At 42.8% G+C, this 13,206-nt stretch overlaps 1 protein-coding gene across 8 annotated transcripts in view; it reads left to right on the top strand.

Moving 5' to 3' along the window:
- kmt2cb (lysine (K)-specific methyltransferase 2Cb) overlaps positions 1 to 13,206 on the top strand; it is a 97,120-nt gene that overhangs the window by 52,466 nt on the left and 31,448 nt on the right. For all 8 annotated transcript variants that reach the window (XM_085388537.1, XM_085388543.1, XM_085388541.1 and 5 more), the window contains 11 exons: positions 5,436 to 5,552; positions 5,706 to 5,810; positions 7,084 to 7,188; positions 7,279 to 7,460; positions 9,455 to 9,619; positions 9,725 to 9,831; positions 9,949 to 10,020; positions 10,142 to 10,354; positions 11,086 to 11,205; positions 11,425 to 11,550; positions 11,647 to 11,777. In XM_085388537.1, the coding sequence (XP_085244663.1) occupies positions 5,436 to 5,552; positions 5,706 to 5,810; positions 7,084 to 7,188; positions 7,279 to 7,460; positions 9,455 to 9,619; positions 9,725 to 9,831; positions 9,949 to 10,020; positions 10,142 to 10,354; positions 11,086 to 11,205; positions 11,425 to 11,550; positions 11,647 to 11,777 (1,443 nt within the window). The remainder of the gene's footprint in view (positions 1 to 5,435; positions 5,553 to 5,705; positions 5,811 to 7,083; positions 7,189 to 7,278; positions 7,461 to 9,454; positions 9,620 to 9,724; positions 9,832 to 9,948; positions 10,021 to 10,141; positions 10,355 to 11,085; positions 11,206 to 11,424; positions 11,551 to 11,646; positions 11,778 to 13,206) is intronic.

Raw genomic sequence — 13,206 nt, 5'->3', positions numbered from 1 at the left:
GTCCCGTTGAACTTGCTCTGGAACGGAGCTGGGAGGCGGCAGGGCGGCCCATGAAGGGGGGAAACTGGGTTCGCTCCCGCCTAGAGGAGAGGCTGTCAGGCCGGCCGCTTCTTCCTCCTCACGATCGCGGCAGCGGGGGGAGGAGGAGGGGCCGCTTGAGGTCTGGCCTGGGGAGACTGCTTCCGAGTCCATGGATTCTTAGTGGCCCCGGCAGCCTGGGGGGCTGCCTGCGTCTTAGGCACTTTGGGAATCCTGAAAGCGGGGACCGGGCGAGACGCTGCCTGCGCGAATGACTGGCGCGGCGCTGCTGGGGTGGCGTGCTGGGCCCTCCTCGGCAGGCAGAGTTTCAGAGCCTCATCATCTCTCTTTTTCTCCTCACATCTCTTCTGCATGGATGTAACAGCCGCACCGAAGAGACCGTGAGGGACGACAGGGGTGTCGAGGAGTCCCTCTTTTTCCTTAGTCGTCAGGTTGGTGAGCCCGAGCCAGCGTGCTCGCTCCTGAAGAACCATGAGGCCCATGGCTCTCCCAGTAGCCTGTATGGCTACCTTGTGGAGGCGGAGGACGTGGTCAGTTATAACGCAGATTTCATCCCACACTGTGGTATCTGTGTTAGCTGTCATGTCCTCTTCTAGCTCAGCTTGGTAAGCCATTAGCATAGAAGAGGCGTTGTGGGCTCTTACTGACAGAGCCGCTGCCTTGTAGCACTTATCTGTAAGGCTAGACAGGAAGCGGTCTGTTTTGGAGGGGAGAGATGGGGCCGATGAGGACAGAGACGTCTTCGGGTGAAGATGGCTCGCCACCAACGGCTCCACTTGTGGCATCCGGCGGAGGCCGATAGACTCCATCCCCTCACAATCCAGCAGGGAGCTCCCCTTGATGGGGTGTTTCTCGCTGTAAGGTTTTGCTTTCCACGTCACCGCTATCTCATCGAGTAGCTCAGGAAAAACAGGCAACACATGCTTCCCCGTCTTTTTCGCCTTCGGCAATTTCTTACCGTCAAAACGAGACTTTACAACCTCTGTTTGTATGGCGGGCCACGGGATGTTGAGCCTAGCGGCTGCGCGCTTGCACATGTCCTGCATGTCGAGATCCAGGGGAGACGGTGGTGTCGGTTTTTCAACCTCGCCGGTAGCCGAGGGCTTTGCAGCCCAGCTGATGCTAGCCAAGGAGGTGGAATCGTCCTCCTCGTTAGCATCTCCTCCCCAGGTGACTTCAGCATCGCGGAAAAACACACGATCTCCGTGTGCCTCCAGCGACGGGAAAGCGGTCGCGATGGGCTGAGGGTCTGCCTCTGCCCAGCTCGGCCCTGGCGTTGCGGCCAAATCATCGGGCATCTCAGTTTCTCCTTGCGCCGCAGCAGCCTCACACAGCAAAGGGTCGCCGCCCGACAGGTTAGCCCGGCGAGCTAGCCTGCGGCGGAGTAGTTTGCGTGGGACAGCCGCGCAGTGGATACAGTCGTGTGCAGGTGTCAGGGCAGCCTGAGCGTGAGATAAGCCCAGGCATGCCGCACACACGGGGTGTGTATCCCAGGCAGAAATCTTCTTGCCGCAAGGACAAAGTTTTGCAACTTCGTTGGCCGTCGTAGCCATGGTTAGCTAGAGGGTTGCGCACGTTAGCGAGACTGACACTGAGTGCGGAGAATATTGCTATTCCTCGCTAGCGTGGGGTGAAAAGTGTTGCTACTTTTCTACAGGTATTGCTACCTAATGTGTAAAACCGCTAGCGTCGAAGGGTATTGCTACCTGATGGTGAAGCTAGGGGTACCTTTATTAGCAAAGTGTTGCTACTTCGCTTTCGGAAAGTATTGCTACTTCCCTGGGTGAAAGTATTGCTACTTGGCACCCGCACTAGCCACAGAACAGTATTGCTACTGCTTGTATGCTAGTGGACAACTGAAAGCTGGGAACAAAGCACCCGGCGACCGAGTTGTTCACTCGAATCTGTGGACAGTTTAGCTTTAGCACCCAATAGCACAGTTGTCTACAGGCTTCTGTGAGAAGCGAGAAGAGGTTTTTGAATGACATCTGACGCTATGTCAGCCTATTATATAGGGAGGCACTGGCCCCTCCTGACATGGGCGTCACCTAGCCAGCCTGTAAGGGCTGGCGTAATGGTATTTGAGCTTCTGATGAGGTCACGCAGGAGGCGTTCCCATAGTGAGACACGAAACGAATGCTATGAAAGAGAACTCAACATTTTCTAAATGCTGGTACTGTTAGCAGACTATAATGCTATTTTGCTGGTTAATTTTGGAAGGGCTCAATTGCTGCAGTGAATTTAAGAACAGAAAATACATTTTACGATGAGAATACAGAAAAGGCCAACTAGAGGTGCACCGCAAGAATTTAAGGTCACAAAAGGAGCTGTGTCTACTGGTTTGTTTTCTCTGGTTACATTGCTTCTGTATTTCTTCTATTGTTTGCTTTCTGTGTTCTGAACCTTGTTCAGGTAGATAGTCGCAACACAGCAAAAAGCCGTTAAGCAGGTGAAAGTGAAGGTAATGCATTACTCAAGGTTTTTTGTTTGCCAGCAGCGGCATAATCCTGAGTGAAGGAGGAAAAAACAAAAAAACAAATGCAGATGGATTCAAAGCTGAAGACAAACAACATTTGAAATGGATATGCATTTGCAGAATAAAGACAGTGGCTAAAACAGTTTAGAGTAATAACAACAATGCGTAACTGTTAAATCCTCTTATTTATGCTATTGTAATACAAATAGGTTGTATTTTTTGTTATTTTCAGTGTATTGTACCACTAAAGCTATTAATGACACATGTTTAATGTAACTGGAAAACTGGACATTCTTGTTGTAATTAATAGATCATGGGAGTACAGTCTTTGTAGCAATATGCGGTATTTAACAGGGCTCCACTTATGCCCCAGAGATAATTATAGTTTGATGGTTAGGGTTAGACATAAATGTCAGAATCAGAAATGCAGTAGGAGCGGACCTTTGCAGAATACAGGTGTGGAAAGTGTGTGTGTGTGTGTGTGTGTGTGTGTGTGTGTGTGTGTGTGTGTGTGTGTGTGTGTGTGTGAGAGAGAGAGAGAGAGAGAGAGAGAGGGGGAAACCTCAAAACAGTTAAAAAAAAAATGTTATAGGGCATTGGGCCCCATAACATAGCAAGGTTTGACACATTTAGCATGTTCTTTTTGTTTTAGTTTTTTTAATTATGTGACTGGAGGTATTATTTTACCGTTTTTGGAAAATCTACCTACATTTGGTTCTTGGTGTTAATTTCAGACCTTAAACAGAGCAATCTAGCAAGTGTTTGTTTTTGGTTTTTTCCTCTAAAAAATACTCTATGAACCCATCTGTTTATCAACATCAATCCAAAAGCTAACTTCAAACCATCAGGGCAACATACTGTAGGGCACAGTGCTTGGCAAAGAAGAAAAACCAGCCGCAGGGAGGAGTTTCAAAAGCTCCCACGTAGAGATTTTACCCAGTTGGGTCAGTAACGTATTTTACATTTATTCGCCAGTTTATTTAGGTGTTTTTTTCCACCCTCCAGAGCCATCGGCTGTCTTACTTACTTACTTGTAGACAAACCTCTCGCTCTCATGTTGGTGTTTAGTTTCTGTTAACCAATTTCCACTGGCTCAATGACCAAGCTACTATTGTGGAGGACCTTGTATTGTAGCTTCTTCCCAAGGAAGCTGCTACAGCTAATAGTGAAGGTCCTGTCTTGGCAATCCGGTGTAAGCTAAAGGGTGCTGCTATGCTGAGCTCACCAATGCTAGAGAGCAGAATAAGAGCTACCAATTGCACTGAGGATACATGTGCATTTATTGGCTAGGTGGTTAGACTTTCATTTTGCCATCTTTGTAAAGAATACCAAAGAAAACCTCGCAGGCTATCAATAAAAACAAGTCTCTTATGTTATGCCTAATGGCACTTTTATGCTCACCGCTTGCTCCCTTGACGTCACAACCGCCGACGCTTGCGGCCATTTTGGTGTCACTTTGGCTGGTTGTGCACCTCTCGATTTTTGTAACCTAAAGCATTCTGTTGCTGCCACCATGGCTGGGTTACAGGCACAAGTGTACAATTGTATCAGTTTTTATCGCCATTTTAATCATATCAGTACGGAGGTTCACAGATTATACAAAGAGAGAAAGGGCAACAGTTTGAACGGTAAAGACTTGGTGGAAAACAACTTCAGCTATAGCCACAAAGCTAAAGCTAGTCAAGATGGATTCTTTTGTGATTGTGATCATGGTCTCATGAGAATCCAGGTGCATTGCACCTGCCTTGTTGCACAGTAGCTGTAAGTGTTACATTTAACCAAACGGGAGCTGTGGGCAGGGCATTGAGACCACAAAGCGGTCACTACAGATACATCAAAGTTACATGAGAGCCAAAGTAACACATTTTTAGATCAAGATAATAAAATAAAATGGTAAAAAATAATAACTATATAGACAGTCTGGGAGAGAGGAGGAACGAAAAGCTGAATATTAGCTCAGATAATTGGCTGATCCTTGCATTGAGTGTTCCATTTCCTCTTTGTCCACAATGCACTAATGTGTTCTCTGTGTTGTACTTAAACCCATTCATGTAGCTGTATTTATTAAAGTACATTTTTCCTCTCAGATTTAGACTCTGTGAGAAGTCTAAGCCAGTTTGTTGCCATGGTGACAGCCATTACTCTTAGCAGTACTGGGTAAGGGTTAATTTGTACTCTATGGTAGGGGGTGTAACTCAGGTTAAATACCATCATACAGTGCGCCTATTAGGAGGAATATTGAATAGGCGAGACCTGAGTTTGGGATCAGGGCCAACTGTGGGCTTTTAAGGGCAGGGACTGAGAAGTTCAGTTAAACATAAGTCAGTCATTCGTGATTAGCTAGAGACCTGCTGTCAGAAAGGTGCAAAAGGCAGAGTGGAACACTGTATTGCTGTAACAGCAGTTCAGAGGCCTCTTTCACTTTCTCCCATGCTGGTTGTCTGGCAAAAATTGAAGTGTACCTCTGAAATAACAGTCATTTCCATGAATTATCAGAATGTCAAGAACCAGGTTGATTTTTTTTCCCATCATATCAAACACTGACGTGATGATCAAATGTTACATATTTCTGAAATGTAGTTTTGACCCTTAAAACAAGCTGACAGTTCTTTTAAAAAACACATTAAAGCCAAGTATTACTAACAGACTGCAATAGGTAAATTACTCATCGTGCGGGCTGTACTTTCAGTAGTAGCTTGCATCCATATAAACAAAGAAAATCATTACCTCTCTGGGCAGTAAAAAAAAAAAGATTCAAATAATATATCAGAGGACAAAAGAAACCTTTAAATCTCTGGCTACTGATCAATTGCGTATGCAAGCATAAAACCAACTTTGGCACTTTTGTCTGCCTGCTTTAGTTTGTAAAATGTGATGTAGTCATTATCAGAGCTTATATTTTTGGTCTCTTTATCTACAGGGGCGAGGCTCAGGCTTTCCCGGGAGGAGGCGGCCAAGAGGGGCTGGTCTGTCAGGTAGAGCAGGACGTGGCAGGGCCAGAGGGAAAAATGGAGTGAGTCCCAGCATCAACCCTGGGGTATGTGCTGTTTCCGTTTGAGATATTGCACTACATTAAAATTGGTGTTAGTTTTCCCTTCAGCTATAGACCCTAATGAAATATTCCAAGCAGCGTTATCTTTGTTTGTCACACTTTGTTTATTTTGTGGGGGGTTTTTCTCCTTATATGCAGGTCACCACAATAGAAAACCCATACCCAGTCAAGGAGGAAGAGGAGAATGCAATGCATAACACAGTGGTCATATTTTCCAGCAATGATAGTTTTACACTAAAACAGGTGTGTTTTTTCTCTATGTTTACACATAAGTGTTCAGACATGGTTCATTTTGAATTTCAGACCTTCAACGTGCAAAAATTCATGGGTTGCAATTCAGTCTGTGCTTAAAAAGATTTCTCCCACTGGAGATCATTAATTCCTGTGGAGATACTGCCTGCAGGAAACACAGTCAATTATATAACACAGGATCACACTGAAATTTGATTATTTCTTACTTTCTCTACCCCAAATCATATCTGTGTGCTGTTTTTCTCTGTAAAATATGAGTGATTGCTGACAGTCTCTGCAAAATATTAATCAAGACTTTGAAGTAAGCAGAAACTAGGGTTTGTATTGTAGTACATTAATTTTTAGAGAATTTTAAGAAGACCACTGCTTATCAGCGCAGTTATTTACGCTTAATGCAATCAGTACTGTCATTCGTGCTTGCAGTCCTCTGACAAAAGAGAGAGGTGTGGAAAAATAAATATGATTAAGTGTGAAGGACAAGCTTAGAAAATGGTAAATGGCCTGGTATTTATATAGCACTTTTCTACTTTACACTCAAAGCACTTTATACAACATTTCTCATTCACCCATTCACACAAGCACTTTTTTCTACATTTAAGTGCATTCTAGCTAACATTCACACTCATTCATAGCCCAGTGAACACATTGCAGAGCAACTTGGGGTCCAGTATCTTACCCAAGGATATTTGACATGCAGACTGGAGCAGCCAGGGATCAACCCGCCCACCTTCCAATTAGCAGATGACTTTTTCTACCTTCTGAACCACCCCACCCCAAAATGGCTGCAGTAGGCAGTTTTCTTTCTTTTTTTAAATTGAGTTTCATTTCACTTTAGAAAAGTATGTTATTGCATATGTATATTGTCACATCTTTGTTCTGCACTTCAGTAGCTAAGCTAAAGGAATGACAACTGCACAAACAATAACAAGAACAGCCCAAATTATGGGTTGTTCCACATATTTTGACGCTGCCCCCTGGTGACAGTAGACAGCTACAACATGTAGCTCTGCAAGGACCAGCACATCAACATGCCAGTCTCTTACAAAAGCGTTTTTTTAAAAATATAAATACCTTTGTATGTGACAAGCAGACTTGACAAAAAGTTTGACAATAGGCAGGAATTCCTATTCTGCAAAAAATGAAATTAAGCAGCTGCGGATTTTATTTGATTTCATTTGTTTTGTTTTAAGCGGTAGTGTGTTAGGGGTTTTTCTAAACCTTGCTTTGGGAAGTTGGGAAAGTCAGTGTCTTTCTTCCTTTTCAGGACATGTGCGTGGTGTGTGGGAGTTTTGGTCTTGGTGCAGAGGGCCGTCTTCTGGCCTGTGCTCAGTGTGGCCAGTGCTACCATCCATTCTGTGTCGGCATTAAGGTATAGTATGTCGCTATTGAGTTTGTACATTAGAAATGGCATTTGGCAAACTGAACTACATGAAACTGTCCCCTTGTCATTTCCCCGTAGATCACCAAGGTGGTGCTAAGCAAAGGCTGGCGCTGTCTGGAGTGTACCGTATGTGAGGCCTGTGGTCAGGCCACAGATCCTGGCCGCTTGCTGCTATGTGACGACTGTGACATTAGCTACCACACATACTGCCTGGACCCTCCACTGCAAAATGTTCCCAAGGACAGCTGGAAGTGCAAATGGTGAGTAGCTTTATGATCATTACACCAAAATTTGCTTCAGACAGGCAGTAATTTAAATTAAAACTAAACTTTAATGTGGTAATTACTAGAGATGGACCGATCCGATATTACGTATCGGTATCGGTCCGATACTGACCTAAATTACTGGATCGGATATCGGAGAAAAATAAAAAATGTAATCCGATCCATTAAATATCACAAAAGCACCTCACAAAACTTGCGACACGCCGTAACTCGCCTCAGAACGTTAGCACGTCGGAGCAGTATGCATCACGTGATAGAGCGGCTGTGGCATGCGGGACCTGTCGGTGGTCTGGATAGCATTTGGAGCTTTGCTACCAACCCGGCATTTCATCTCCGACAAAGTTATCCCCGAGAGAAGTAAAGCAAGTGTGTAAGTCCATCTCTGAATGTTTGTAAAGCATTCCTGCGTTAAGCTTAACAAGTGACTGCCTCTTCTTGCTGCTACTTCAATCATGAAACTGCTTAATGATCAGCTGATCGGCTTTTCTGTTGCGAGTCCGTGTCTCTAGTTTGCTTTTGGCCCACTTTGCACCAGAAAGAGGAAACCAGCGGATAAACAACAGCAGCACGTTTAAGCTTGATAAGCTGTTGTTAGAATTTATTTAATATTACTTTCTACTCGAGGATCTTTTTCTACGTAGTTGATGGCTGGTAACTGTGCAGGGGCGGATCTAGCAAAGTTTAGCCAGGGGGGCCGATAGGGCATTAACAGGGAAGAGGGGGCACAAAGACATACTTTTCTTTCTTATTCTCATTTAAAATGTCTAGCTTTTAATAAATAATTATCTGACACCCAAAGTTTTAATTTGATGTAAAATGAATAGAAGTCAATTACTGTATATAGTAACTATTAAGTCTAATATACCCTAGTAAGCTATTTGTAAAGTAAAGTGTGCGTGTTAGTCCCCATAGGGAAATAGTTCCTCTGCATTTAACCCATTCACCCAGTGAAGCAGTGGGCAGCCACCAGGGCAGCGCCCGGGGAGCAGTGTGTAGGGACGGTACCTTGCTCAGGGGTACCTCAGGGTAGCCGTTCAGTGGAGTCGAACCCCCGACCTTCCGATCATGGGGCCACCACTCTACCTACTGAGCTATCCCTGCCCTAGTACTTTTTCCTTTGGGAAGGTACCATCTGTGCAGTCTGCAATTTTGTTGAAGAAAGATGTTGAATCTATTTAATATTTCTTGAAAAATAATTGATTTCTGTGCATTTTTTTTCACACTGCATCAAATTAAGGTTGATTACGTCGATTAAGCATCATGAGGTGGAGCGTGAGGGGTGGTTCCCTATTTTTTATTTATTTATTTTTGTTGTTGCTGGGAGTTGGAACCCTATTAGTTAGGTTGCTTAATATTTACGCTAAGTACTCTTTAAAATACCAGAATAGGGAGGATGGTGTAGGTTTAAGTTTATTAGATTGATCAGTATTGCTGAACTATGAAATATTTTTTTTTGCATACAGGTATAACAGAATAGCTTTAGTGTAGTTGTTGTTTTAAACTTGAGTATGAACTTATACAAAATGCAGCAAGACATTTAAAAAAAAAAACTGTTTTGTTGATTAAAAAACACTATATCGGATTCATATCGGTATCGGCAGATATCCAAATTTATGATAACGGTATCGGACATAAAAAAAGTGGTATCGTGCCATCTCTAGTAATTACTGAAAATGACTGAACATGTTTATTGTTACAAGCAGCGCAGGCAATTTACCATGTTTTACCTTTTCCTGTTTGCCTTGTAATGCTTACTTGCTTACGTCTGTTTAAAAATGGTGTACGTTATCAGATACACAAAGAAACAACAAGTGTTTATGGACTGCGATGGAAACAAAGAAAATATTTTCATATTAGCATCATGAAGACAGTGTAGGGAGGAGAAGGGATTTTGCAGCACAGATACAACTGTGTTATCCCTTTTCAAGTAACCTGGGTTAAATGACCTCTGTCCTTCCTGTCTCCTGCAGGTGTGTGTCCTGTACGCAGTGCGGTGCCACCACCCCAGGCCTAAGGTGTGAGTGGCAGAATAATTATACCCTGTGTGCTCCCTGTGCCAGCCTTTCAACATGCCCAATTTGCTTGGTGGACTACAGCGAAGGCACAATCATCGTGCAGTGCCGCCAGTGTGACAGGTGTGTAGTTTTTCTACGAACCTATCAGCTCTAGAGGATCATTCTCTACCAATTTTCCTAAAATAACTGGTTCTTATCAAGACGTTTTTTTTTTTGTGTACGCAGATGGTTTCATGCGTCATGTCAAAGTCTCCACTCAGAGGAAGACATAGAAAAAGCTGCAGACAGCAGCTTTGACTGTACAATGTGCCGAACTTTCAAGACCACTAAAGGTGGGAGCACCATAACTTTGCTAAACATATTTTGTTGTTTCAACAAAAAGAGGAAATCAACGCACCCTAATTGTGACATTTGTTTGTTTTAATGGCGGCTATGTTGTGTTCCTACAGTTGTGACCAAGATCAGAGACACCACTGAGCCACTACCAGTAACACAGATTGTCACAAAGGCTAAAGAAATTGGTAAGGTCACAAAAGAACAACAGAAAACAAACGATCAATTTGGGTTCTTTTGTTTGTTTGTTTGTTTTCTTGCACAACCTCAGTTTATTGACTACACACAAACATTTTTTGGTCGTTTCAGATCTGTCAAGGACCTACACCCAGGATGGTGTTTGTTTGACAGAGTCAGGACTTTGCCAACTCCAGAGCTTATCTGCTACAGCGTCACGGCGGAGGAAGCCCAAACCAAAACTTAAGTTGAAGATCATTAACCAGAACAGCGTGGCAGTGCTTCAGGCTCCAGTCGACCCCCTCTCAGAGCTCTCTCGTGATGAAGACATGGAGGACAACAGAGGTACATGTCTTCACAGAAGCGTCTTTATTTTCAGATGATTATCCAAGGTTTTAACCCTGTTATCACATTTTCTGTATTTATCTACTTACATATGTACTTACATATGTAAATATGTAGCAGCCGGCTGGTGTTTTGTATATTTTTGGTTGTGTAGGATAAAAGAAAAAAAATATTAGCAGTAATTCCTAGAAAAGCCAAAGGTATCATTTTAACCCCAGTGTAAAATTACAATCGCTGCATGCCATGTTGCCTAGCAACATGACATATTGTATTTTGATGTGAAGGCTGCTATAACATGAGCCGAGAGCTAGCTAGATGTGATTAATGAGTAAAGGTATAGGGAACTGTAGATGGATAAAAGATGAATATTCAAAGCAGGGTGTGACTGGACGCCAAACTAAAATTTAGCCAAAAAGCATAGATTTCCCCTGAGTTAATAGTAAAAGAATTAGCGTGATATTTACTTACATGTATTGAAATTCTCCCTCTTACTCAGAGTTAATAAAATGTTTTAGGAATGAGATTACAAAAAGAGAAGGTGGGGCCTCACTGGAAATTGCCGTCCTGATTAATGGGACTGGTGAACTTAATTTCAATCTGGCTAATATTCTGCCACTAAGTGGAGTTCACAAAGAATTTACCCTGGCATTGTTCTGAGGGGCCTGGCTGGGATGTTTTCTGCTGCAAGGCTGTCACTCACCATCACTGGGTGCTCTGTCTCTCTCTCACAGAGGCGGAGCTCCTAGATTGTGAGGCAAAGTCTGACTCAAGCCTGGAGCGAGAGCCAGCAGAAGATGACTCCAAGGGGGCTGACGGCGGCAAGAAGAGGAAGAGGAAACCGTACCGGCCGGGTAGGGCACCTGATTGAAGGAGACAGCTCCTCTGAAGCGTAAAATGGTGCAGTACATGGCCGACGCTGTAGCGAAGCACTGCCATCTCACGGCCTCTCTGCCGAAAGCTGAATACAATGGACAGTCTATATTTAAAATATTGAAAATTAAGTAACCTTTATAACTGCAAATAAAATGTTTATATGTATTATAAATATATTTCTTATAACTTCTTAAAAGGTATCGGTGGGTTCATGGTCCGTCAAAGAAGCCGTCCAGGCCAAGGTCCGGGCAAGGCTAAACGATCCCTCTGCAGAAAAGATTCTTCTGGCTCTGTGTCGGAGAATCTCATTGGAAAAGATGAAGGTTTGTGCACCAGAATTGTATGTGAATCTGTCTTTCAAAATAAGAGATAACTGTAGAACTAGAAGAGAGTGGCTATACTTTTTCTGTTTATTACAGGCTGGCCAGAGGCACTGCCGGAAACTCCTGTTGATGAGACGCCCCCCGGACCGGAAGTTCCAGAAAAAATAAAGAAACGATATCGAAAGAAGAAGACAAAACTGGAGGAGGCATTTCCAACCTACCTGCAGGTCTGCCGTCCGTGATAGCGTCCATCACTGTTTGCTTGTATATACAGAATTTGAATATATTGTTACATTTCTATATCACGCTAACCTTGTGGAGTATATCTATCATGGAGGAATTTATTTTATAGATTTACTTCTTGATTCTATTTTTTGTTCTTTTTTTAATTTTGGAAATGGATATTAAGTTTATACATATATATATATATATATATATATATTAGGGGTGCAACGATACACAAAATTCACGGTTCGGTTCGGTTCGATACTTTGGTGTCACGGTTCGATATTTTTTCGATACAAAAAAAATGTTCATGCCTTTTTAATTTGTCATTTATTAAAATTATAAATATATATTTTAACTCAAAAGTACAGTTTTTAAATTTAACCCTAACCCTTGTGCGTGTTTTTTATTTTGACAGCGAATGCGCACCTGCGGACCACTTATGTGCAGCCCTGGTTATTTAGCTCGTCATATTGCAGCCACAGAAATTCTTTTGTCCATGAAACCATAAAGCTGCACTTTCTTTTTGCCTTATAGTCTGATTTGTCATAACTTTTCCGTTTTGTGGTAAGCTTTTCTTTGGCTATCACTTCTTCACCCTGACCTGTCTTATTTGGCTCAGCAGAACTGAAATATATATCTGTCTGTGAAGGTTCTCAGTCATCCAGGTCATCGTAGTCAAATATAAATCCTGCTGCTTTTACACACCGACTCACATAAGCTCAGCGATTCTCTGCGCGATCAACCTCTCACATGTTTAAGCTGCGGGAGATTTCACTTGTCATGTTTGCATAGTAAGCTAACGATTAATAAGACGATGTCAGAGGAATTTGTGCACAAATTATCATCACTCACAGATCAGTGCTGTCGCTCTCTATACACAGTTCACGCGATTGCAAAGTGGAAGCAAAAAACAAGCGCAAATTCAAACGCGATTTCAATATGTCACATATTGACAGTGGCTCACCGATGTCAATGACATAATTACCCAGCTACATTTCCGAAAGAATGCAAAAGCATTGACATTAGGGCTGCCACAAACGATTATTTTGATAGTCGACTAGTCACCGATTATTTATGCGATTAGTCGACTAATCAGATCATCATCCACTGGACGTAAAACTACAGCTTATTGCACCAGCAGCATATGCTCTTATATAACTATCATTAGCTTACAGCTTTAAGCTTTTAAGGTCTGTGCTAACTAAAAATAAAGACAAGATGATAGTTTATTCAATTTTAATGAAATTTGCAGATTGTTTCGGTGAAGTTTAATAAACTCCTTGCTATCTAAAATATAACAGGACAACGGAGTATATTCTCCAGCATCTCACACTTCTGATAATCAGCTGTCTGCTTGACGTTTATTCAGCTGTGTAAAAACTATAACTTTAATCTCAGACAAACCGATTTACTCAGGAACAAATAAAA

Source organism: Rhamphochromis longiceps, linkage group LG18 (genome assembly GCF_057381845.1).
Source record: "Rhamphochromis longiceps isolate RC_006_pf linkage group LG18, R_longiceps_female_GT1.1, whole genome shotgun sequence".
Taxonomy (NCBI): domain Eukaryota; kingdom Metazoa; phylum Chordata; class Actinopteri; order Cichliformes; family Cichlidae; genus Rhamphochromis; species Rhamphochromis longiceps.
The sequence above is the reverse complement of the archived record's forward strand: the minus strand, read 5'-3'. Positions and strand labels throughout refer to the sequence as shown.